Here is a 25,870-nt window from a genome sequence, read left to right on the forward strand (position 1 = left end):
TACAATAATATATTGCATCTTAGGACTGATTTGTTTATGTGAGGTATTAAATTCCTTTGAAGCCCAGCTAAGAGGAAAACTAATGGTCAGCTATGGTACTATTATCATGTCTTCTGGCTTTGTTTGGACTAAGTGCTGTAAAATTCTCATCTCAGTATGTACTGGAGTGAAATTTTTTAAGCTGGGAATCCTGAGTGTAATAATCTACAAGGAAGTGGGAGGATTTGTGAAAGCACTGTACCATTGTTTAAAAGAGGTTTTAACCAGCGTATAGGTACACTGTCTTTTAGTCCTTTGCATTTTGCAAACCTTCTTAGGCTGTACCCTGAAACTGAAACATTGCTTTGGATTCCTCCTTCATATTTCCTGATATTATGGCACTTTGGTCTTTTGTATGTACCTGATATGCTTAACTTTAAATATACCCTGAAGTACCATAGACTCCAATATTAACGAATTTTTTTCTGGATAAATACTTATATTAAAGAAGATTTCAGAAGGGACCCTGTTTTGTTGTTAACTACATAACAATTACAATTGTTTTTCCAATCAGTGCAAATATTTTTTATCTTTTCAGAGCAGTGGGGAAGAACCTTGCCCGAAGGCAGCCTATGAGACATTTTGCCCACTAGATGGCAGAAGATACTTTGGACCAGAATATTTACACAAAAATTACTATTACTGCGCCTAAATACTGGGGTTTGCCCACAATTGCAGAGATTTTATTTATTAGAAGTATATCTTGTCATACATTATCCAGAGTTCTTTGAGTATATAGCCCCAGAGCCTCTGCAAATAAATGTTAAAATTAAACCACAAAGGTTTGATTACAAAATTCTCATTAACTTATGTGGCATTGAAATCATATGTCAGTTATAAACATTTCTGCATGAGATTAATACATAGAAGAATCTACTTATCCAAAAGAAGCTGAAAAGGTGCAATGAAAGTGACTTAAATACTATAATTGTATTTCCATTATAATGTGTATCATGTTTTGAGACTGTATATGTAATGTACTGTATGCATTTTAAGTGCTTCATCTAAGGTAGCACATTGAGTTGCTATATGGCAAGCTTTTTTACCCAGTAACAGTTCTCACTAACATTTTCATGGCTGTTCATGTGGTTTTGGTACAACACTGTGACACAGCAGTAATTCATGTTTTGCCAGCTCCTCCTAGAGCATTCGCAATTCCAGAAGCTGGAATCTTCACTGAATAATGCAACAAGTATGTAGTGCACATAGGTAGAAGTCTCCCTCTCTCTAGCATACGCACATGTATGTAAATATGTATCTATGCTTTGACTTATTTTTCTCTAAGTGCTTCTCTGATCATCAGGCAAGTGCCACAGTTGCTAATGCCATTGTTTACTGTGACTGTTTTCCATACAAGTTTTGCTTCAGTAACATCTGCAGGCTGGAAGCACTGAAAAAAACAGCTACCTCTCATACTGAGAATGGTAGAATATATTCTGAAACATTTAGTGGAAAGTAAAAGGGTGTCAAAGACCTTAACTGCAGCAAAACTTACTCTATTGTTTTATATGCACAGAACAAATGATCTGAGTATCAGCAGAAAGTTTCCAAACAGGAAAACACTTGGGCCTCAGTCAGTTTGCTTTAACTAGCTGACACTTAGTTAACTTGTCCTTGTAACTTAAAGTATTTCCCTGCTATTATGTAAATTGCATGTTATTGATAGTAATAGAATCACCCATACTTTTAATATTGCCAGATCTAACCCCCATTTTTCAGCTTCTTATAATTTTCTGAACTGTAACACTTCAGGGTAATATTTTATGTCCTGGCTGTGCCTCAGGCTGAACTTTTTGGAAAATTTTGGCTGAGAAGACTTAGCCTTTTCCAAGAAAGCCTAGGGAAAATGAGTTCGTTATTCCATGTTAAAAAAAAAAAAAAAAACCAAAAACATTCTGGGATCTTTTCTTTGAATGACTCTTGCTGTCTGGTGCTCTGAAGTTAGGATTTGAAATTACACTGAGGAGGAATGAGTAAGAAAAGGCAATTTAGTCAGAATATGACCTTTGTTACTCATGGGAAAATCGGTTACAGGCCTTTGCAAAATTGTTCCTTGCACGTAAGCAGTATAATCTCCCTTGGTTTTTGTGGTGAACGTCTCCAGAGAGCATACTTATGTACCACAGGTCTGCCAGAGCGGGCATGCAGCATCCCCACAGCATGAAAGAGGATTCTGCCTTCTATCACTACTGCCATGTGCATCTGGTTGGTCCATGTGATGTTTCACAGGTGACTGAGCGTACACCAGTCCACGGGACTGTGACCTGAGATAGGAAAAGAGCAGGCTGGATTCATCACTGCCCATTTCAGATGTCTGCATCTATGTCAGCCACTGCATGCTGCTCCCTGTATAAGCTTTCTTAGGCAAAATATGCATGTCTCTTTCAAACTGCTGCTGCCAGTGGATGAGGTAACCTAGGTCAGATAAATATAAATGTATTTTTATTATTATTACTATCATTATTATTATTGTTATTTTTTTCTAATCTGGATGAATCTGATCTGATGACTCCAGTGAGAGAATTGGATATGCAGTTTTGGAGGAGGAAGCTGGGGCTGGCTGAGCATTAAGAAGGTGCATATTCTCAGCATAAATTAGTTTCATTTAGCTTGTTTTGCTTGACAAATGAGACTTCCTAACAGAACCCGAAGGCACCTCTGTACTTTTGACATCAGGCACGGTCCCCAGAGTACCTCCTGCAGCTTAGTGACAATCTTATCCCCCGGTTCCTCAAAAATGAATTTTGCTTGGACTATGCTGGTCCACCTTGAATAAGAATTAGCTGTTTAAGAACTCCTAAACTAACACAAATGTTTACGAATGGAAGTCTCTTTTCTTCTGTTAAGATAAAATGAAAGAAAACAGTTAACAAAAGACAGGACAGTGATATGCTATTGGAATTTAACTAAGCTGTTCTCTCTCCTTGTTGTGAGCCTTAGGAAGGAGAATGTGTTCTTGTGAGAACTGTCTCATGCAGAATGAAGCCTGAGAAAGCTACTCTAACACTACCACAAAATTGCTAGTTTTTTACCTTGCATAAGGAAGAACAAAACAAAATGTTTTTTCAAAGGACACCCTTCCCTCTATTGTATGGCTTGAAGAAGTCCCTTGTATTACTTTATACTACTGAAACGATGTGCTGATACAAGCAAATTATTTTGTAACTTATTAGAAGTTGCCCTTCATTTTGGATTTTTTTTAACGCTCTCATTTCTTCAACCTTTTATTGGGCAGAAAATATAAACATTGTTAAACTTGTTTCGCTTGTTTTAAATGATGTCTCTTTTGTAGAAGTAATATGCCGTCAGTTAACAATATTTCTTGAGTTCAAGCTTGCCTTCTCAGCTAGCATTTTCAGATCTACTATTTCACAAATCATATATCTCAAGAAACAATTATTATATCAATATCTTAATGGCACTGTAGAAATCAACTTGTCCACAACAGTTCATAGAGAACAATCAGGCTAAATAAACATATTTTATTCCAAAATTGGAAGGAGATTCTCCAGGCAGTATGAACTGCTTCTCTCTACACTGCTTTAGGGGACTGTTCCAGTGGGGTCTATCACACAAAATGGTATCATGGTCTAGAAATATCCTTTCTTGTACATGAGAAATTGTTTTTATATATATATATATCTCTCCAAAAAAATTTTGTTGAAATGATTGCCTAGATGATTTTTTTCTACTTTTCTATTGCTTAACATAAAACAGAAGGAAAGTGTTAAACAAAGGGAAGTTCCTTCTGTGAAATAGCTGCTTCTGATGACATTTCCAACTGATCTGAGGCCTGCTAGAGTTTTGGGCAGGTTAGGGTAGCCAGTAATGCTGCTTTGAGGATGTGGTTCTAAACAGGTTTTAATGCTCTCACTGATACCATATAAATATTCCAAGAAGACTTACACTTGAAACCATTTAAAAAATCAACTATGTCATTTGGGGGTAGATTTGGGTCTATATTCCCTTTGTTGTTGCTGTAAAAGATAACACAGCACTCCTTTAAATATATGTTTCCTGTCTCCCATAAAAATCTTGGCTCTTAGTTTGCTTTCATGTTAGCAGAAGAGATTGGTTCCAAATGACATCAAGAAACAAAGAAGCTCAGTAAATTAAGGTGCCTGGAAAAATCAAATAAAATCAAATAAATCCAATATAATGGATTGTTTGATCTTGATAGTGAAACAAAACAAACAAAAACAACATCTCATGTCTGTTAAAATTTCAGTAGAGTGTTGGAATGGAGGTCAGAGCTTCCTCGATATGAAAAGGAATCCTGTTACGGGGATAAGTAATCAACCACCTGGGAGAATATAAAACTAAAATGAGAGGTGTCCACGGAGACGCAGCAGTGCTGCCAAGTTAAAGATTTAAATCCAAATAAAATATTACAGTAGTCTCAGGTGATAGCATCCATAGAAGTTTGGACCTCATTAGGGGAATTGAAAAGCTTAGAGCTGTTTCCAGTAATAACACTCAATTTAGTTGGTTAAATTAAAGCCAAACTAATCTCCTTTCCATGAAGTGTTTGAGCAACTTGTAGAAAACTCCCCCATCAGTTTTCTTGTAGGAGAGAGAAGTCTCATATAAATAGCACTGCAAGACTGAGCTCAAACTCTTTGCACCAACCTGGCAATTCCCATTTACACTTTGGTCTAGTCATATCTCTTCATGTATTAAACAAATCTAAGACCTCGCTGTTTTATCCTTCATCAGATCCTATAAAATGAAACTTCTGGAGAGTGTTTGAGTTCATGACTGTCAGCTTTACACTCATAAAGAAAGTGGTGAGTTCATGATTTCAACAGAAGTTGATGGAATTTGGTTTGAAGGAACTGCAGTTGAGTTTTCCTTTTCATGTGGAGTCCTCGGTGTTTTTTCATGTAGTCCTCAACTGCTTATAAAGATTCTTAGGAAACATTTAACTAGCCAGAGTTAAAATGAAAAGATGACTTCAAAGGAACTGTTGAAGTAAGGAACAAAACATGTTCCATATATTAGAAATCCGTATTACACCGAATATTAACCAAACTAAGCAAAATTATCCTTCTTCATAGGAGGAAGGAATACCACATACAGAAAATGACTCTGTACAAGTGTATGTGAATATCCTCCAGCAAAGCCTTTTCAAAGAACCATGCTTACAACATGTCAGTTAAATTATAAAGTCCAGTGTTTATTGGTGATTAAACTTAATCAGTGTCCATCTCGGTCTTGGTCTAGCCAGCCTTGAACAGTACTATTTCCTCTCACCCTTTTGAGTTTTCCACAACACTTCTGAAACAAGTGTCAATGGTACAGCAAATTTGTTTTTCCAGTTCTCCTTGGCATTTTTGGATATATATACAGCCAGACTGAATAAATTGTCTGTGTTTAGATTTACCAAGTATTTTACTCTGACTAAAATTAGACAGATACAGCAAATGTGAGCTTGATATAATAAATTGAAAGTTGTGGACACCATGAGGGAAAAATTACTTTGTTTTTTATACAGAATTTTAGTAAATGCGTAGAAATAAATCTTGAGAAATATGACACGTCTGTTGGCTTTTGTTGTTACTTACTGTGTTCTACAACTTATCCTGGATCCAATAAAGTACTTAAGAGGAATTGGCCTCAGTGAATTTCAGCATGTGTTTAAAGGTTAGCATATGCTGGAGGGCTTTACTGAACTGGACATCTTGCTGTGTCTTGTGATTTATCACGCTTTTATTATACTGTCTAAGCTTCTCATGCTTGTCACCTTTGCTTTCACAGTTTAGATAATTTCTTACTTTAAAAATTCTCTTTGTTCTTGATAAGTAGTGTAATATTTCCCTTTTCAAAGCAAGAGATGTCCCATGGAAGCTGTGTGCAGCAGGGATGAGAAAAAAAAAGATGAGAAGATCAATCAGAACTGTTCAGTCAACAGGACAAAAATCAAGAAACTCTTTATCTTCCAAGGTAAGAAGGTATTTTACTACAAACTGTCTCAAACCTTCAGTGTGCTGCCACTATCATGTGAAATACTGTCCAGTGTGGTCCATTTGAAGCCTATTGGGTGGCTTTGGAAACGTGTAAAATGTGCTCAGGGATGAAGACAGAGTTCCACAAACATGCAGAAATTAAGACATTGCACATTAGGCATCCAGATCCCCACAGGACTCTTCTTGGGCAAGTTATGTCTGCTTTACATAGGAGGAATAGGTTACATGAACATAACATGGATACTTCAGACTGATCTGTCCAAGACACTGCTACTCTGCATTCCTCTACAGAATCCACACGTCACAAAGTTTAGCTAGACTATGGTTGTTAATGATGACAAAGCTGTTGACTTTAGGTGGCAAAACTTCAGCTTCACGTGTCAGTCTTGCAGTTATGGTCATGTAGTCATGGAACTCATTACTATGATTTCTGAAAAAAAGTTTCTACCTTAGTCATAGATGGTCAACTGAACTGTGAAATTGTGGAATATGGGTTGGACTTAGCAGCCTGGGGTGTGACAGGAGCAGAAAGGCTCATTCCTGTGCCATGGATATTTCTTTGCTGACCTGCCCAGGCAGAGCATGACCAAGAAATTGCTAGTAATGCCAGAAGTCTTCAGTAACCTACATGTGTCTAAAATATATTATTAAAAATGTCTTAAAGCTTGAAAAATTGTAGAGAATAAATAGTCTCGTTTAAAAATAAAAATAGCAAAAAATTACTCTAGAAAGTTCAAAGGTTAAGCTGATATTTCATGTCAGCTATACCCTGCTTTTTGCAATAGGTGAGGTCATTTACCCTCTTTAAAGTGCCTTGTGTTAATCTATGTTACTATAACAGCCTTAAAGACACAATGATGCTCACTTCATGCTGTGTTGTTGATTTAGTGGGATGTTGTTTAGTCAGTACTTTCTTCCTTCCCATGCCTTTTTCTTCTCCTTATTAAAAGTCCCTTTTTGCCCTTTGCTAAGTCCACTGATACACAAAGCATAGTACCATGAGGTAATTAAAAAAATCCTTTTTCTAAAAAGCAGTTGACCCAAAAGTCTTCCTCAACACTTTATTCTACATAATTAATATTACAATTAAGCTGTACTTATTTAAAAACCACCCTACAAAGAACCCAAGCTAGCACTTCTTGTTGAGACAAAATCCACTGGAAGTTGTGCTGTTGAAAGGAATGCACACTTGGACCCCAAATAATCACAGAATTATGTGATTTCATTTTATTCAGTGCTCCTGAAATTGCTAGTTGAAGAAATTAGATTATAGGAATGAATCATGTGCTTATTGAATACAGCACATTTGTGAAACTAATTTCTTATTTATGCTTTATTCCTATTGTATTGAGAGATTGAGAGTCTAGAGAGTTTTGGTGTGTTTTGTGTTGGGTTTTTTTTTTTGTTTGTTTTTTTTTTTTTAATAACCATGTATAGCTCTCTTAAACTGTGAGAGTCTCTTTGGAATATAAGCCTGTTTATTTTATTGTGCTCTGTTTAGTTATTCTAAAAAAAAAAAAAAAAGTTACAGACACATAATTGTAGCCATCTGTTGTGTTTTAAGTCCAATCTAGCCAAAAAGTCAAAAAAGTCATGGCAACAACTTATAAAAACAATGGCAATAATATGAACTCACTATGGTTACTGGTGAACCTTTATTTCTCCCCTCAAATGAAGTAAGTTTCCTCAGAGAATTATTTTAATGTTTGATTTATTTCTTTATTAAATTTGCCCACAGTATGACCAGCTTCTCTATCAAGATTGTCATATAGCTGTCTCCTTGATAGTAAATCTGTGTTTCTCCAAAAAGGTGAGTTCTGTTATCACACAAAACCAAGCTCTAAGGAAAACCCCAGTGCCTGCCATTACTCTAGCACAAACCAGCAAGCAGGATTAAGACTGTTTAAGAAAATTTATTAGTGGGGCTGAATAGTATTTATCATATATTATATTTAACCCATACTCTGACAGATTTTAAATTCATGATTTATAGATTTTAGATATTTGATGTATTTGGTTTAATAATTCTCTGAGATATTTTGTAAATAGTTTCCTTAATTAATTTCATCAAAATGTCAGTGACTTTTATGAGGGTGTTAATTTTCAGTATTATCCTGTCTTCTAGACATATCCAGTTTGTAAATGTACCACAGTTATTTTAACGAAGAGTGATGAATTGATACTTGCACTGTGAAGCAATAAATGGCACACATGTTGACAATGACCTCTAGATGTATTAGATAAAGTCAGATAGATGTTTTCTGCTACTGCAGATTGTTGACATGGTACATTTCATTAGTTCCCATTTCTCCGTATTTATGGAAGAATCACATGATAGAAAGCCATGCACGACTGTCATAATCATTCCCACACCTATCTCCTGTTAAACAGCAAAGCTGAAGAGAGTTCGGGGACTGCTGTCCTTTCAGGAGAATTACAGAGCACAGAATTCTAGTGGCTTGTAATTTCTTGAGAAAGGTGAGGATGCCCGAGGCATGAAATGTATCACAGCTACACCGGTTTCTCTCTTTTGACTATGTAAAGCCTAGCCTTACGGCGATGGTAATTTGGAGCCTCATGCAGTGCTTGCCATTAGGCAGGATGGGTATGACCCCAGGCCACCTCTAAAGAGATAGTCGTCCAATGACAAGAATCACATTTCCCCCAGTTGGTGAAGCAATGGGCATTGCTGTCTGTCCTACAAAGTTCTCTAATAGTCACCAACAGCAAACTGGGTTGTTTCTGTAAAGTCAGATTGGGCACTGACGTGGAGAAGTTAAGACAAAAAGTAACAGAGATCAGTGTCCAGTTGTTTAAGCCACCTCCATGAGAAATAAGAGGAGATGTAAGTAACGGGCAATGTTTGCAGATCGTTTTATCTAGCTAGTAATAATCTAAATGTAATGGCAGGTATTTCACACTGCTGTAAATGGGAGGTGAAATAAGAAAGGTGAATGATGGTGTCTGTAAATTTCATTCACAAGTATAAATGTAATGTAAAAGCCAACTGCAATTTTTTCCCTTCTCACTTGCTGGGTTAATTAAGATTGTGTGTGGAATTCCTTGCTTTTACTCTTGGTTCTTTTGATCAGTATGTCTAGTGAGCGCGGGAGTGAACACACTTTCACTAGTATCTGCCTCATATTACCAGTAAAAGCGATGGTGGGGATTGCTTTTACAGGTTATTGCTAACTTTTTTTTCAATGGTGTACAAAAATTATCAGTTTGTACCCTAAAGATGACATATTTACAGAGCGATAGTAACCAAAAAGCTTTGGGCCAAAATATCAATTTTCTTTTCTGAGAAACACTGAACAATTATTTACACAGTCAGACTTTCCCTGTATTTTCTTGATATATAATGAAATACCTTCTATACAATATCAGCTTCTCATTTAGGCATCCTTGGAGTTCCTCCCCTTTTTTGCTCTGCTACTTTTGCTTTTAACAGACTTCTGATTGTCTCCCATTTGAAGTAATTTTCCAAGTATTTATCATTATTTCTTGTTTGTGCATGCATTTGTGCAACTAGAAGTGTCTGTAGCCACTGTCTTTCGAGTCTTAATGCCTGAAGCTATCTGGTGTGATACATTCCTTTTATCAAACAACTCAGTAACTAAAAATCAACTTATTTTTGTATCATCCATACAAAGCACTTATTTCTTTAGTGTATCATTGTACAAATCTTTCTCAAGCTTCTTGTATTGTTTCATTAGAAGCAGATCAATGTGTAAAAGTAGGGTGTACCCATGGTTCAGAAGGCAAAAGGTGTGTGTGGCTGTGAAAAAGAAGCTGTGCCAGACTGGAGGCTGATCGGTAGCGCTATCGGTAACCTCACTTGGTCATCACCCACCGGAGCTGGGACTGTGTTAGGCAACTGCAAGGGCTGCTGATTTTCTGGATACTGTGTCATCCACAGCAAGTAAGAGAAATAGTTTTAGAAAAAGGAAAGACTTCAGGACATTCTCAGTATGGAGCTCAAGAAGCTGAAATACTAATGACACCAATTTAAATGCAGGTGGGATGGTTTGGGATGACTTAAAACCAAGGTTATTATTTAAAAAAATGAGTACTCCTGAAGATCAGAGACTTAAGTTTCTAATCAGAGATCTCATCTGTTAAACAGGTGGTTGCAAAAACCATTTGAAAAGTATTAGCAGGATCAAAATATCGCAGTTGTTTGTTGCAGTGCTTGGAATGTCAGTTCGCTCTAAACCTCTCTCCCATTTAATCTCTTTCAGTCTCTGGTTCATATTAATCTGGGCTAATGGTGCAAACATTCTGGGTGTGATGCAACAAGGCATAAAAGCTTGTTCATAATTTGAAGTATCTGAGTCATCCTTTTAACTGATAAGGATATGATTAAGTGCTCTGCTGGAATGGGGCCAGAGTACATTTTACTGCTAGCTAGAATCGGTTTGCTCGCGCACTGTAACACACACACCTTTGAATCTTGCTCCATCCCTATGCAGGCTGGAGTTGGTACATTGTGGACCATGTAGATTGTGAGAGCATTAAACAGAAAGAGTTCAAATCATCCTCCAGTGCCACACACAAAAAAGAAAAAAAAAGTCATGATATATGAGTGAATAAAGAAACCAGGCCCATTTCTACAGTTTGCATGAAGGGAAAATCTCCCACTGACTTAATTAGGTGCACTGCCTGTCTAAAGCCTGCATGATTTGGCCAATGTTTGCTGTCATTCCAGTGTTATGACAGAAGTCACCAGAACAATTCCAGCTGAGAAGTAGTCATGCTCCATACTTCATTTGGAGAACAAATGGAGGATGACTGCAAAACCTGCACACAGACTGATGATAGCTAATGATATCACATAACCCTGTGGCTCAGCTCCTGTTGAGCTCTCAGATTTAATGACCCTTCTATTTACACAATGACATGAGACAGAAAAGGTTTCCGGTCAGGTACACAAAATAAAGCTTTTGCTTTTAGCTCTCATACATTTTGTATAGGAAGTTCTGTTTTGACAAATCCCATAAAAATAGTATTTTATTTCCAATTAAAACCCTTAATCTTTTATTCTACTTATATTTTTCCTGTTATTGATATCTGGTGGCAGAGTTTTAGTTTCATTAGTTTCCTATTTGCATATTATTCTTGTGAAACTGACCTAATTGTGGTTTCTAGCAAACACTCCTCATAGCATTTTTGGTTATCGCTCTTTTCTTCTTGAGTAGCCTACATCTTGACTATAACTCAAGTTCGTGTTACAAGACACTTCAAGAGGAAAAGCTCTTGGTTTTAAAGGACTTCTGTGTCTGTAGCTGTTCTCTTCTTGACTGTAGAAGCCAGAATTATCCTCTTTTATTTGTTTTATCTGCCACACCTTTTTTGTACATTTTATTTCTGAAATATACCTTCCTTTTCACATTTTTTTCTGTTTTTAAAAGGACTTATTAACATCCTTTGTATATCACAAAATAACAAATTGCTGCAGTCAAATACATACTGCTAGGAGATGGACTCTACTGGTTTCTGCTTTCACCTTTGTAGGCATCCTTTTTGGGGAATTAGAAAAAGGCTCAAACCCCCCAAAACATGTGGAATTGATAAACTTGATGTCAAGGCAATCAGTCTAGTCAGTTTGGATAAAGGACTCAGATGATAGGGCTAGTGTTTTCTTTCTTTTTCATTGTCACACACAGCCTGTTTGTTGGTCCCTCTCATTTCCTGTGTGATGAAATATTGCTTGAGCGCTTTGGAGGATCAGATAAAGAGGTGTTTCAGCATACAGCCAAGCAGAGAAAAATTGTGGAACTGAACCTACAGTGGCACTTACTGCAATAATTCTTCATTATCAGTCCTCAAATCTACTGGCTTTTCTAAATCTTCACAGTTACATCCCACCCTGCTTTCTTGCTTTCACCTCCGCAACCCTGCTCAGGCTGTGCTAGGTGCCCCTCCCTGAGGGTGCTCCTTCCCTTATGTAGCATCAGCTGATTGGAACTGGCTTGAAATCTCACCTTAAAAGTTTCTCTCTTTCTTGTGATTAAAATCAGAATGCAAGTCAGCATTTAGAAAATTATCCACCACTGTGTCAATTGGATTTTGCTGTTCATAGGGACCTCCTTGGACCTTGGCTACATGTGGGCATCCTAGGCTCAGACTTCAGCCTTTCCAGTTGTCCCATAGACTATTGCTTGTTCACCAGTTTTTCTGCCCGAGCATTGTCACTGAGGCATATTTTCCAGCCTTTTTTCCTCACAAATTTGAAATCAATATTACCTAATAAATAGCTGGTAAAGAGTAATATTTGAGATTTTCAAAACCTCAAATATAGATATTTGAAAAAGGTCTGTGATCCAATTTCTGTGCAATTTCTATCAATTTCCTTGCTGTGTATTTCTGCCTTAAATTCCTCTTCACTTTGCATTTGTTCTCCAAGGACAGAAAATAAAAACAAATACTGTATTTCCGTTTTCATTCAGCTGTTTGGTCATAATTACAGCTCTTTGGTAATGTTAATCAATAGCGTTTCAGGACCCCCTCAAAAAAATCAAAAATCTTTTTTTTTTTTTTTTTCCCACGAAAAATCATGCAGCGGTAGATTATCTCCTATGCTCTTTTCCCTGTCTCTATTTGGAAGATCCAAAGGCAGCAAAGACTTGTTGAAGGTCCTCTTGGCAGGAGGCAAACTCCTGTAGGAGGAAGCAGGGAGAGATCTGCTGGTAAGGTTGACTCCTTTATCTCTTTTCTTAGCCTGAGAGTATGTTGGAGGGAAGAAAGGAAGTGACATACTTAACTTCAATAGTCTCTCTGGTTGGTAGATATTCCTGGGGGAAAATGACTGAATAGTTTTTGTTAGAACAGCATCATTCTAAGGCCAGAGAGGAAGAAAGGGGCTGTGAGCAATGTTTTTAGCTGAGTCTTTACTGTACCCAGTGCCAGTCAGGCTCAGAAAAACAAAATAATTATGAGAAACATACTCTTCAATTCATCTTCTGTTTTTCAGTTAAAAATGTTAAACATTTCTATTGATCTTGTGTCTATGCCTGTGTGGTACTACTATTACAGCATGTTAAACTACACGTGCTGGTGTGACTTACTTAATTTAGTGCATTTCCAGGTCCTTCTTTGAATACCTGATTGCCACCAGAGTTTTCCTGTGAAAATTAGATACCCAGCACTTGGGGACTGTATACGTAACGAGCTGATATTGTTTGTCACTGTTGGCTATGGGAGAAGACACACTCCAGCAACACAAAGAACATCTGAATCAAGAAGCAAAGGTAAAGCCCAAAAACTGATGGAGGATGTTTGTAGCAGCAACTGCTGTGGTGGGAAAGGGAAAGGGGGAGGTGGGTGGGCGGAGTGTGGCCAGCAGCAGGAAGGGTGGTGGCAGTGTCCCAAGCAGCACTGTCCTGCATCTACCTGGCCCTTACCCCACCACTGGCAAGCAGCTGGAGGGTCTCGGGCTGCTGCCTGCCGTGGTTTTCATTGCAGTGACATATAACAAAAGGAACTTGTGTGCAAGCAGTTAATACGACTCCGTGTCCGGGTACTGAAATTCTGCATAGTGTCTCAGCAGAGATGCCATACCATGGGGGCTGTGGTGATGCCCTGGTCAGGGCAGCCTAGAGAAGATCTAAATGTTTCGGAGTCCCTGAGTAACAAGGTTTGTAGTACCTGCCTAGGGCATTAGGAGGGTATAGCCAAAGAATGTGCTTTCTTATGGAAGGCCTGTGTGGTACAGATTAAGGCAGATGACACAGATGCTGTGGTATTACACTTCTCAGAGACCTAAACTATAAACCTTTTCTGGTCGCAGATGAGAGGAACAAAAGTCTCCGTTAAAAAACATAGAACAACTGAAGTCACCAAAAGACAGTTAATAATGACCTATAAAATGCATGCAATCTTCCAGTCAACAATATAAAAGGTATTTAAAATATTTAACAAAGAAAGACTACTAGAGGCAAGAGTCTCTTTTACAAGAGTGTCCTGGCAAGAGGGGCGGCATTACAGTCAATTATTACAAACAAAATCCAGGTTTCTTAATTAAAATACAAAATACTGGCTCTGCTGTTTAGCCTGTAATAAGTTATGTCTTGAGAAGACTATAATTACGCTGGCGCCTGCTAGTGCCTCCATAGTTAAGTCTGTCACCATTTCCATTATAAACCTCATTTTTAAGCAATTTATAATGTAGCCATAAAAAATAATTTTAGATTGAAACTTGGCAAAGAAATCCTTAGACCAAAAAGTTTTGTTTCTTATTTTTTAATACAAATAATCTGTTTGGTCATCTTTATGTTTTTTTAGAAGAGCACTAAACAAGCCAGAAATTTTACAGCTTTGAAGCTTTCTAGCCATCCTGCAGTATAAACATATTTTCTTTTTCTTTTTTTCATCTGCATCAAGAGGAACCTTCATTACTTGGAAGCAGAGGATTTTAGTTCTTCAAAGATCCATAAATACAGGAAAACAAACTTCATGATTCTTCACGAGAATACTGAAAACCGATTAACTTTGAATTACAATGAAGAAAGGAGAACAAATAGAAATGAGTTAACCTTGGGCCTCAGAATAAATCATTGCAAAATATTTCTGCCATGAGACTGACCTCAGCTTTTCATCCCCCTTCTCATGCCAGAGGAAGATGTGGCCAGGGCTGGAGGCAGGTGTCTCAAAGATGGATATCAAAGCTAAGGTGGAAGTTTTCCTGGCAGCCTATTATGTATGCTTCTAGCAATGCTTACAGGAGCATACATAAAATACCTGTCTGAAAGTCATAGAAAATTGTCATTTACTTGTCCCAGTGCGCATTTTATCACCAAAGGGTGATAAAGGGGAGACAATGAGCAGAGAAAATATTGGGCATCTCCTCTGAGAAATCACTATGAGAAGGTACGCCTGCGTGCTTGGAGTAGGTGGAAATACGGTACACCTATTGACCACTATTGATATAACAACTGACTAAACTAAAGAGGTTCCCTGAGTATCATCCCAACCTAAGCTATGAATGAGCAAACTCCAGTTTATTTTTATGATTTAATGCTGAGTTTCTAGAGAGGCAGATGCTTTTTCATGAGTAGCACTGAACAACAAATAGTAAAACCTATGAAAATATCATTGTGAATCCTCTTCCCAAAGGAAAAGACTGTTCTGCAGTCCCAGTCTGCATCTGTAGCTGTCTTATAATTTACATGGCTTAGCTAGAATTCCTCCAGGAAATACCATTTGTTCCAAATTACAGATCTGAATCCTAAGGAAGAAGCACTGAAGGTAGTAAAGCTAAAAAAGCAGAAATCAAGTACTGCTTATGTGTCTCTATCATGTTTAGATTACAGTGCAGTTTCAGATGCAAAGTAGATCGTGCTCTTCTTGCCTAAACCTGCTTCACACGGGACATGGATTACTGTATTTAATATTATTCAGATCATATTTTCAGAGCTCTGGCTACTTAAAATAAAGTTTAGCAGCTGAAGTGATCTTTCAATTTCAATGTACAGATTTTAGTGCAAAGTAGGTATATAACTTCTCCAATATTTCAGTTTTTCTCAACCACCTTAAAAAAGCTCTGAGGGAAGCAAATAGGTTTTCTAGGCTAGCAGCATAAGCTGGTTTTTAGCTTTATTCCTTTGCTTTTCCAGCTTAACAAATTCTGGCTTGAATAGTCTGTTGTAGTAAATTTTGGAAACAATTACCCATTGTTGATTAAATAAATTTCATCAGCTGTGGCCAATTGTAATCATTTTGCAAGATAAAGGCATTACATGCTAGAAGGGAGCATGGTCTAATGCAAGGAATTCTGGAAACCAGTATTTTATTTCAAAGGCTTTTCTTAACTGTGTTATGGCCATTGCTACCACACTGCTACTGCGTGTTGGCTAATTGAATAGACCCAACTCTGCAGAGTTTAAATGGTTTCCCTGATGTGTTCACACACTTGCATGTCTCACTGAACTTGGTTGCTACCTTCTTTAGGGTTCTTACAATGATAATTTAGTACAAATACACAGGATCTAAATAATGTCCTTTCTGACTGAGCTAGTGTGGGAACAGTGCCAGGAGAACACTGTTTGCTAATATTACGGACAATTCACAAAAACCCTGGTATTGTGCGGCTGATTGTTAGCTGCCTCTGATGTTGTCAGGTTTTCTAAAAATGCCATTGTAGTGAAAACCTTACAGCATTTTGTGGCTGGATTGTTGCCAGTTCCACAGCTGGGCCTAACGTTCCTCCCTGATGGATCCCCACACCTGAAAAAGTCTATGTCAGAGGGGTCAGCAGAACTTCTACCTTGGACTTCTGGAGAACAGACTTTGGCCTCTTTAGGAGCCTGGTTGACAGAGTCCCTTGGGAGACAGTCCTGAAGGGCAAAGAAGTCTAGGAAAGCTGGATATGCTTTGAGAAGGAAATTTTAAAGGTGCAGGAGGAGGCCACCCTCATGTGACGAAAGACAAGCTGGCGCGGAAGAAGACTGGCCTGAACAGAGAGTTTGGCTGGAACTCAGGGAAAAAAGGAGAGTCAATGAACTTTGGAAGAAGGGACAGGCCACTCAGGAGGACCACAAGAATGCCATGAAGTTCTGCCGTGCTAAAATTAGAAGGGCCAAAGCCCAACTAGAATTTAATCTGGCTACCACTGTTAAAAGACAAGAAAAAATGTTTCTAGAAATACATTGGCAACAGCAGGAGGGCTAAGGAGACTCTCCATCCTTTATTGGATGCAGGGGGAAACATAGAGACAAAGGACAAGGAAAAGGCTGAGGTACTTAATGCCTTCTTTGCCTCAGTCTCTAATAGCAAGACCAGTTGTCCTCCAGGTACCCAGTGCCCTGAGCTGGAAGACAGGGACAGGGAGCAGCATGAAGCCCCCATAATCCAAGGGGAGATGGTCTGAAACCTGCTACACCACTCAGACACACACAAGTCCATGGGGCTGGATGGGATCCACCCAAGGGTACCGAGGGAGCTGGCGGACGTGTTCACCGAGCCACTTGCGATCGTTCATCAGCCGTCCTGGCTGACCGGGGAGGTCCCAGCTGCGTGGCAGTTAGCCAGCGTGATGCCCATTGACAAGAGGGGCCAGAAGGGGGATCCAGGGAACTGCAGGCCTGTCAGCGTGAACTCAGTGCTGGGGAAGGTTACGGAGCAGATCAGCCTGAGTGCCATCATACAGCACATGCAGGACAACCGGCAGATCAGGCCCAGTCAGCATGGGTTTAGGAAAGGCAGGTCCTGCTTGACTAACCTGACCTCCTTGTATGACAAGGTGACCCACTTAGCAGATGAGGGAAAGACTGTGGATGTTGCCTACCTAGACTTTAGTAAAGCCTTTGACACCGTTTCCCACAGCGTTCTCCTGGAGAAACTGGCTGCTCACACTTGGGTGGACGTACTGTTTGCTGGGTAAAACATTGACTGGATGGCCGAGCCCACGAATGGAGTGCTGGGGAATGGACTTACATCCGATTTGCCAGCTGGTCGCAAGTGGTGTTTGCCAGGGCTCGGCACTGGGACCAGTTCTGTTCAATATCTCTTTCAAAGATCTGGATGAGGGCATGGAGTGCACCCGCGGTAGGTCTGCAATGACACCAAGTTTGGGCAGGAGTGTTGATATCTTCTTGAGGGCAGGAAGGCTCTGCAGTGGCATCTGGACAAGCTGGACCGATGGGCAGAGGCCAGCTGTACGAGGGTCAAGAAGGCTCAGTGCTGGGTCCTGCACTTGGCTCACAATAAGCCCACACAGCGCTACAGGCCCAGGGAAGAGCGGCTGGGAAGCTGCCGGGTGGAAAAGGACATGGGGCTGTTTGTCAACAGCCAACTGAACGTGAGCCAGCAGTGTGCCCAGGTGGCCCAGGCAGCCCAGAGCACCCTGGCTGGTATCAGAAAGAGCGTGGGCAGCGGGACTAGGGAAGTGATCGTCCCCCTGTCCTCAGCACTGGTGGGGCTGCACCTCAAATCCTGTGCTCAGGTTTGGGCCCCTCACTACAAGAAAGACGTCAAGGTGCTGGAGGGTGTCCAGAGAAGGGCAATGGAGCTGGTGAAGGGTCTGGAGCACAAGTCCTGTGAGGAACAGCTGAGGGAACTGGGGTTGTTTAGTCTGGAGAAAAGGAGGCTCAAGGAGGACCTTGTCACTCTCTACAACTGCCTGAAAGCACGAGGTGGGTGTTGGTCTCTTCTCCCAAGTAACAAGTGATAGAACAAGAGGAAACGACCTGGGATTGTGCCAGGGGAGGTTTAGACTGGATATTAAGAAGAATTTCTTCAGTGAAAGTGTGGTCAAGCATTGCAACAGGCTGCCCAGGGAAGTGGAGTCACCACTCCTGTAGCCATTTAAAAGACATGTAGATGTGGCACTGGGCATGGTTTATTGGTGGACTGGCAGTGCTAGGTTCATGTTTGGACCTGATGATCTTAAAGGTCTTTCCCAACATAAATGATTCTATGATTCTATGTAGAAAGATCAGTTAGCATACAGTGATGATTTTCGGGTATGCTTATTCTAGCAGTGGTCCCATGCATATGTCTTTCACAATCCTCCTGCAACAGCAAGATCTGACTGGTCTCTCAAGGACTGAGCGATTCATGGAGCGCTCACTTAATTGCAAGTACTGGAGCAGCAGCTCCTCTGTTACTGCCTGACATGCCAGTTGATCACTTACAAAATGGGAAACTTTGCTAAGCAAAGGAATTAATTTTAAAAGAAGACAATAACATCTGTCCACAGATGTGTGCAAAAGGGAAAGAAGAAATGTGAAAAGAAAGATGATGGGGGAATAAGGTTTAAAGTTTAAAAAGTTGAAAAGAAAGTCCATGTGGGATCAGAGGCAGCACATTCAAGTGGTAGACTAAACACGGAGACATGTAAAGGGAGGAATATAATAAAGAAGGGGAGCATGCTTATAAAACAAAGCACAGGAAAAAGGTATGAAATGCCCAGAACTAATTGTTACAGATTGAGAGACTGCTGCATCATCCAATTGCCAGTAGAGGTGCTAAAGCCAAGGCTATAGAGCTCAGTAGCAAAATGCTCAAAGGAAGAAATAATTTCTATATTTAGATGGGTAGAGTACTTCATGACATGAACAATATTGCAATGTAGCTACCTAGATGCGTCCGTTTAGGAATGAATTTTATATGTATCTGTAGTTGAAAACAAAAAGACCACTAGCAAGAGGCAGAAACGGTTTCCTGAAAAGTGTTGGGGCCAGCCCAGGAACACCACAAAACCCTTATGGCTGTGCTGCAGCCTAAGAACAAGGAAACCAGCAGGTACCAGTCTGCAGCTGGGGCACAATAAAACCCTTCTACAAGCTGAGCCAAGAATAATCTTCTTTAAAAGTGCTCTGCTTTGCTACTTAAAAATGTTGCTCTTGTCCAAGTGTTTTGTATTTGCCTCAGTGCAGTTTCTTTTTCTTTTCTTTTTTCTTTGTTTTGTTTTGTTGTTGTTGTTTTTTAACTAATTAGAGGTTTATTGCAAACCAAAGGGGATTTCTGGGAGCTCTTTGGGTTTTTAAATTATGCAAATGACAGCACTCTGATGTTGGATCATATTCTTTGTATATTGTGTGGTTCACATATTCTGAAGGGGGTGTGTGGAACAGGTTTTTCTTTTCTTTTTTTTTTTTTTCCCCCTAGTCCTTGAACACAGTAAGTGTAAAAAAAGTCTTCAGGTGGATTCTGAAATTATTTTACTTCATTTTCTTAATGTTAATGTTAAAGAAGAATATATTTTTAATGCTACAGACCATTCTGTGCTGATAGCTTTACAACTTTGTGCATGGAGTATGAATAGAACAAACTTCACAGATGATTATACTTAAAGCTGGAGGTCTTTCTGTAAATTTTAAACAAAGTGTTCTATTAAATGCCATCTATAAAATGCTTGATGACTTACCTCCTAGGCTGATTTGTGATTTTGTCTGAGCTTTTGAAATCTTGGATGAAAAGCTTTTGCTACAGGAAACTGGTTGATAACTGAATAAAGAGCACTATAACACAGAAGTATTGAACATTTCCACATAGTAAGTATTATTTTGCAATGCATTCCTCTGCCTGCAGCATAAAATGGAAGTATTCTCTCTATGTAATGCTTAATGATCCCCAGGGATATGTGTAAAGCATATAGATGTCAGGTAAAGCCCCAGTGGTTATCCTAAAATTCCTCCGTGTCTGAGGAGTACCCTTAACTTTGTAGTTCAGGACAGCTATCTTTCTGTCCTGTTATGAAGTTAAATAAAGTAATAACATTGAACAAATTTTCTGTTCCAAAAATGGTAGTGTTTCTGCCCCTGGAATGATTCCTGTCTGTCAGTCAGCAAACACTATAAGATTATTTGGGATAAAAGGAGTTTATATCAATATGCAACATTTACAAATATCATATTTGATTTGTGTCTTAACTGCCATTTTCTGCAGGCAATTTACCAATTTTCACACTCTGTCCATTACAAATGGAATTCCCTTTGCATTAGTAGACATATCTTTCAATGACACAGAAAAATGTGTTTGTTTCTTATGTTTGCAGGTTAAGAATACAACTGTTATATAACATCCAACTTCATAAAATAAAAAAAAAACCAAGTGACAGATGTCATACATGTTTTGTTGATTGGACATTTGGAACACATGAATATATGCATGCTTATATCCAAAGGCTCGAATGTATACCTCATGCAATCCCATACAATTGTAAATCTGACTTGGATATAGGTAGTATAACAGGTACGCATAACTATGGTGTCTGTGTAATGTTTCTGACCCAGGAAGAGTCCAGATGACTTGCTTTCATTTTGCTGCAGAATCTGTAGCTTTAACCTCAAATGATTTTCCTGCTTTCATGAAATATTTTCATAAAAATTATTCTCCATGTACATTTTGCAGCAATAACCTCGCAGAGAAACAACAAGGACAGACTTAAACATTTTTAATGCTGGATCATTTGTTTATGCATAATATTGATCTGAATGCCAAATTTAGCTGGTCATCAGCAGGGTAAGAGCCAGCAGGATTATTCAGCATGCATGTACAGGGTTCAGATTGAGAGTGCAGGTATCTTGGAGACAGTCTGCACTTTATTTTGTCAGAGAATTACAGAGAACCATTGCGGTGGGAAGTAGTGCTCAGCTGATGCGATGTTGAGAATGCAGAGGGAGTCTGCATTCAGTAACTATCCACCGATTTTATGTATCTTTTTATGGGCATCGCACAGTCAATGATTGCAGTGACTCACTGGGTAGTTACAATGTTTTTCACCATTGCAGTGTTATGATCCATTGGAATCTGAGAGTGGCAAGACCTGGGTTCCTGGATTTCATTACTTCCATTATGATATTTACTCTAACATTATTTAGGTTAGTACAAATTTAATGAGCTCTGAATTCACTCATCATGTGCGTATATGCCACATTGTTTAAAGAAATTCATGAAACTGTTTCCTATCTCAAGCTGCCAGGGGTGCCTGGATGGTGCTTTGCTGCTACCCCGTCTCTGAGACCCTGCTCTCCAGGTGCTCCACTGGTTACATGCTCCTCTGTCAGATACCTATCCCAAATGGGACCTCACTTCAGGAGTCATCTTAGTTTATCTTTTATTTTTAAAGGACTGGATAAAGGCTGGTCAGGTGTTTTCTTACGTTGCTTTCAGGCTCAGTGGGGAAGAAAGAAGGTCTATCTGTATGTAGGTTTTATATTTCAAGATTTCAGTTTTAGACTGAGGGTAAAACTGGAATCTCTGGGGCATCTTGTTCAAACCCCTGTTTTTGGTTTTCGGTCAATACTTTATATTGACCTCAACTGTTATTTAGATTTGAGTGCATCTAAAAATGGTGTTAACATGACATTTCCTATAAGTTTCAATATTATGCAACCAGCTAGGGATAATTTCTGTTGTAAAACTTGAAAACTAGAACTCAGCTGACTTGGAAACTTAACCCTAACCTAAACAACATCAGATATCTGTGCCAATGTATTTTTACATATTATCAAATAATGTATCTTGACATGATGAAATTGTATGTGTTATTTTTTCTTTACAAGTAAATTGATCCATATTGGAAATATGAAATGGGACCTTATAGCTATTACAGATATCTTTCATTTATTTCACAAAGGCTTGCATATTTAGAGCTGGCTATCTCTCCCATGTGTGAGATATCCATGTTAACAATGTTTATGGAATACAGGTTTATTGCAAAATGACACTGTGTTTATAGTAATAAAAACTATTTTTATTTTTACTTTTTTTTATTATTATTATTCTAGTCAAGGACATTTGGTGCCTTAGTGGAAGGTAGGTTAATGTAAAATAAATCCTTTGTATCTAGGTTACATGTTTGGTTGTGGCTCCGTCCGAAAAGAACAGGACCTGTTTTCATCAAACGTATGATTACTAGTTTATGTATTTTCTTACTCAGTTTCTGTCTGGAAAAGTGTTCACTACATAAAAGCATCCTCAAACTTGAGGGCATTTTTGGCTTTTTGAATGGGAAAAAATTAACTAAATGTGGAACTCCAAACACTCTAGTGGGATAATATAGGAAGTTTCTTTTGCTGGACATACTGATGGGCTGAGGACTTAAATCCTCTGAGCAATCAATCCACTGGCTTTTATGAATGCTTAGGGAAAAAAAGGAAATATATTGCTGGAAAAGTCAAATAAACCTTGTTGCAGGATATGTGATGGCCAAATTAAAAAAAGACATATGTATGGTAAAGTCTTAGGTATCATTGCAACTGTTTGAGCAAGACAAGTGAAAGCAAAACAAAAGCAGGAAATAATACTTTTCTTGTAACATGGATTTTGAGGGCAAACCTCAGTGACGAGAGAAAACGTATTCTGATTCTCACTGCTCTTCTGCTGAGAACAATAGGGCTTTTACTAAAGAGCTTCATAACTAATTTTAATGTTAATTCAGCAGGTCTATTATGAGATAAATCCTTCCTTGGGAGAAGCATTGTCCATTACGTGTGCTGATTTATGAGAGAGCATCAGCTATATTTTAATCATAGCTGGACTAGACTGTACAGACTAGGACTCACAATATATAAGAAAAGCTCATTTGTGCTTAATATACTAGATAAATTGTTCCTGGCTTCTTAGGGTGTGACTATATTTGCTGTCACACTCCCAAGTTTACTCAAGAACTGTGTGATTTGCTGAGTAGGTGCTAGTCATGTAAGGCAAAACCCGACGGGATGCATTTTATATACCTGATTTTTTTTCTCAGTGTCATGTATTAACCTTTTTTGTCCTTTTCTTTTCCCCTTCATCAAAGGAAAGTCTCCTCAAGAACAAATGCAAATTATAGGAGTGGGGAAAACGACCGCCAATAATCTGAGCAATATGAAATTTAACACTGTGATTTTGTTTTAGTGAGAGGAAAACACCAGTTGTTGGCTGTCAAAAAATTCTAAGCTAAACCTTAACTTCATGGGCAGCAGCTATAAAATCTATTTAATGCTTCTTAATTCTTCAGTGAAGCTGTTTCTTTCTCCAGTTAATAATAGGCTGTGGGATTAAATCTTAGTTTTTGATATTTACTGGGAAATGTAGTATAGCGATTTGTGAGTCAAAATGTACTTTGAATAAATTACCATTGCAAATTACAGTTTATGAACGTTGTGATTATAACCATAATTACACCATTGGCTATGCATAACTTGAAATCTTGCTTGCTGAATAAATTTGTTTTCATTCAGACTGCATTCCCAACATTTTTAGAAAAGAGTGAATCAAGCCTTATTGACAAAATTTCCTATGGAGTTTATTAAAAAGGTCACCTTTGTTTGCTAAACTTACCTAAAATATAAACATTTCTTGAATTAATGAGATGCTATTTTAGTCTGTTAAGAGAGTTTCCTATCCAAGTTTACTAAACCATAGACTCGTAAGGAGACTCACAAGAGCTTCTACATTACGCCATGCCTTTAGCTATCTGCATATCCTAAAAATGTTAAAGTTAAAACTGATTCTGCAAGCTGTTAGGAAAAAACCACTGGATAGGCACAATTAGGTATATTACTGTAAACTGGGGGGGGGGGGGGGGGGGGGGGGGGGAAGGTTTAAAGCTCTGTCTGGCAAGAGAAGGGTTAAGGACTTTTTTGCTATACCCGTTTCAAATTACAATGAGAAGCCTCTTCTTTCCCAGCAGGGTTGTGCTTACATTAGTCTTTAGATCTCTCTTGAAGAGAGCTGTTATATTTGTGCCTGCTAGAGTTGGAAATAACAGTTCAGAAGCTGAAAAGGGTTGAATGGATTTACAGAAGGGTTTTTTTGCGAGTAAATTCATGGCAACACATTAATTTGATCAGTACATGCTTTAGAATTACTTTACACTCAAGCGATTCAAAAGATGTTAAAGTTATCACCAGGCTGCTGGACAAATATGTGTTACACCACCAAGGTACAGATCAAGACAAATCTGTGACTCAGGATTTTATCTTGGGAAGAGCGCAAGGTGTACGAAGAACTCAGAATAACGAGGGAAGATAACTCTGGGAACTACAATGTGTCAGAAGAACAGCTCTTGCTAATACAGCTCCCCACCAAAGACCTGGTTATCTAAGGTTTATATAGGAATGCCTAGGTCAACTGACAAAATACTGGTCTTCTGCTCCATAAATGCAGAAAAAACGATAACAACAGTGGAAAATTGTAAATCTGAATTTCAGCTTTCTTAGAAATAACTGCAACCTGACACATTCCATAATATTTAAACAGGGTGGGGGGAGAGAAATCACCAAAGATGTTACGTTTAGAGATGACATTGACATGAAGAATAGGTAAATTTTGTTTTTCAGCCACTGGGAAAGCAGACCTCATAGGAACTCAGAACAAGTAGGAGAAAAGATTTTTTAGATTTTTTTTTTCCTTGTTCTTTTTCTTTTCAAAGATGAACCTAACTGCGCTCAAAGCTTTTGTGGGCTTGCTCTGGAATTGCTGGGTTCTGGTGGGTCACGCACAGGGAGGTTTAGGAGACAATCATGTCCATTCAAGTTTTATTTACAGGAGGCTGCGGAACCATGAGAGAAGGGAGATTCAGAGAGAGATTCTCTCTATCCTGGGTTTACCTCACAGACCCAGGCCATTTTCACCAGGAAAGCAGGCTTCTTCTGCACCCCTCTTCATGCTGGACCTGTATAATGCCATGACAAATGAAGAGGATACTGAGGAGCTGGAGTATTCACTAAAGGGATCAATGGCAGGGGAAAGCAGAGGGATACGGAAAGGATACCCTGCCTCTCCAAATGGATATTCACGGAGAATACAATTATCTCGCATGACCCCCCTGACTACACAGAATCCTCCCTTAGCCAGCCTGCACGACACCAACTTTCTGAATGATGCTGACATGGTCATGAGCTTTGTCAATTTAGGTACGTGGAAATTTTTTTTTGTTTTTGCTCTATTTGACAAACTGTTAACCTGATCTTGCAAGGGGCAAACCTTTCGGCCAGACCATAACCTGCTCTGAAATGGCAGGATTGGGCCCGGGCTGCTGTGCCACTAGTAAAAGAAAAGTTGTACTGATGGTAAATAGCTACGTTGTAGGTGGCCAAGGAAAAAGATTTTTCTCACTGTTTATATAAAGTCAGTTTCTATAACTCCCCTCTGCTGGCTTCTGTTTTCTTTCTTTCATTGATGTAATGAAAATTCTAGCCTTAGGCCAACTAACTCCTTTTTTTTTTTTTTTTTTAAATCTTAAAAAATCAAACACTTATGTCTATTGCTTGGTTATTTCCCTCACTGTTTTGCTTAAAGCTCAGACATGAACAAATATCAGTTGTTAATATTTAAAAGCCTACAAAGTTATGAGAAGGGAAAAGTTAAGCAATTTCCACCCCCCTACCCCCCCCCCCTAAAAAAAAAATAAAAAATACTTCTTAGGTTATTTG

The 25,870-nt window shown here is 38.7% G+C and overlaps 1 protein-coding gene across 1 annotated transcript in view; it reads left to right on the plus strand.

The window, feature by feature from the left end:
- The first annotated feature begins 441 nt into the window (after window positions 1-441).
- BMP5 (bone morphogenetic protein 5) overlaps window positions 442-25,870 on the plus strand; it is a 109,606-nt gene continuing 84,177 nt past the window's right edge. Inside the window, exon 1 of the mRNA XM_080389915.1 lies at window positions 442-25,351. Within this exon, the coding sequence (XP_080246041.1) occupies window positions 24,868-25,351 (484 nt within the window). The 5' untranslated portion in view covers window positions 442-24,867. The remainder of the gene's footprint in view (window positions 25,352-25,870) is intronic.

The sequence above is a fragment of the Falco punctatus genome (genome assembly GCF_963210335.1).
Source record: "Falco punctatus genome assembly, chromosome: 5".
In the NCBI taxonomy this organism is placed as follows: domain Eukaryota; kingdom Metazoa; phylum Chordata; class Aves; order Falconiformes; family Falconidae; genus Falco; species Falco punctatus.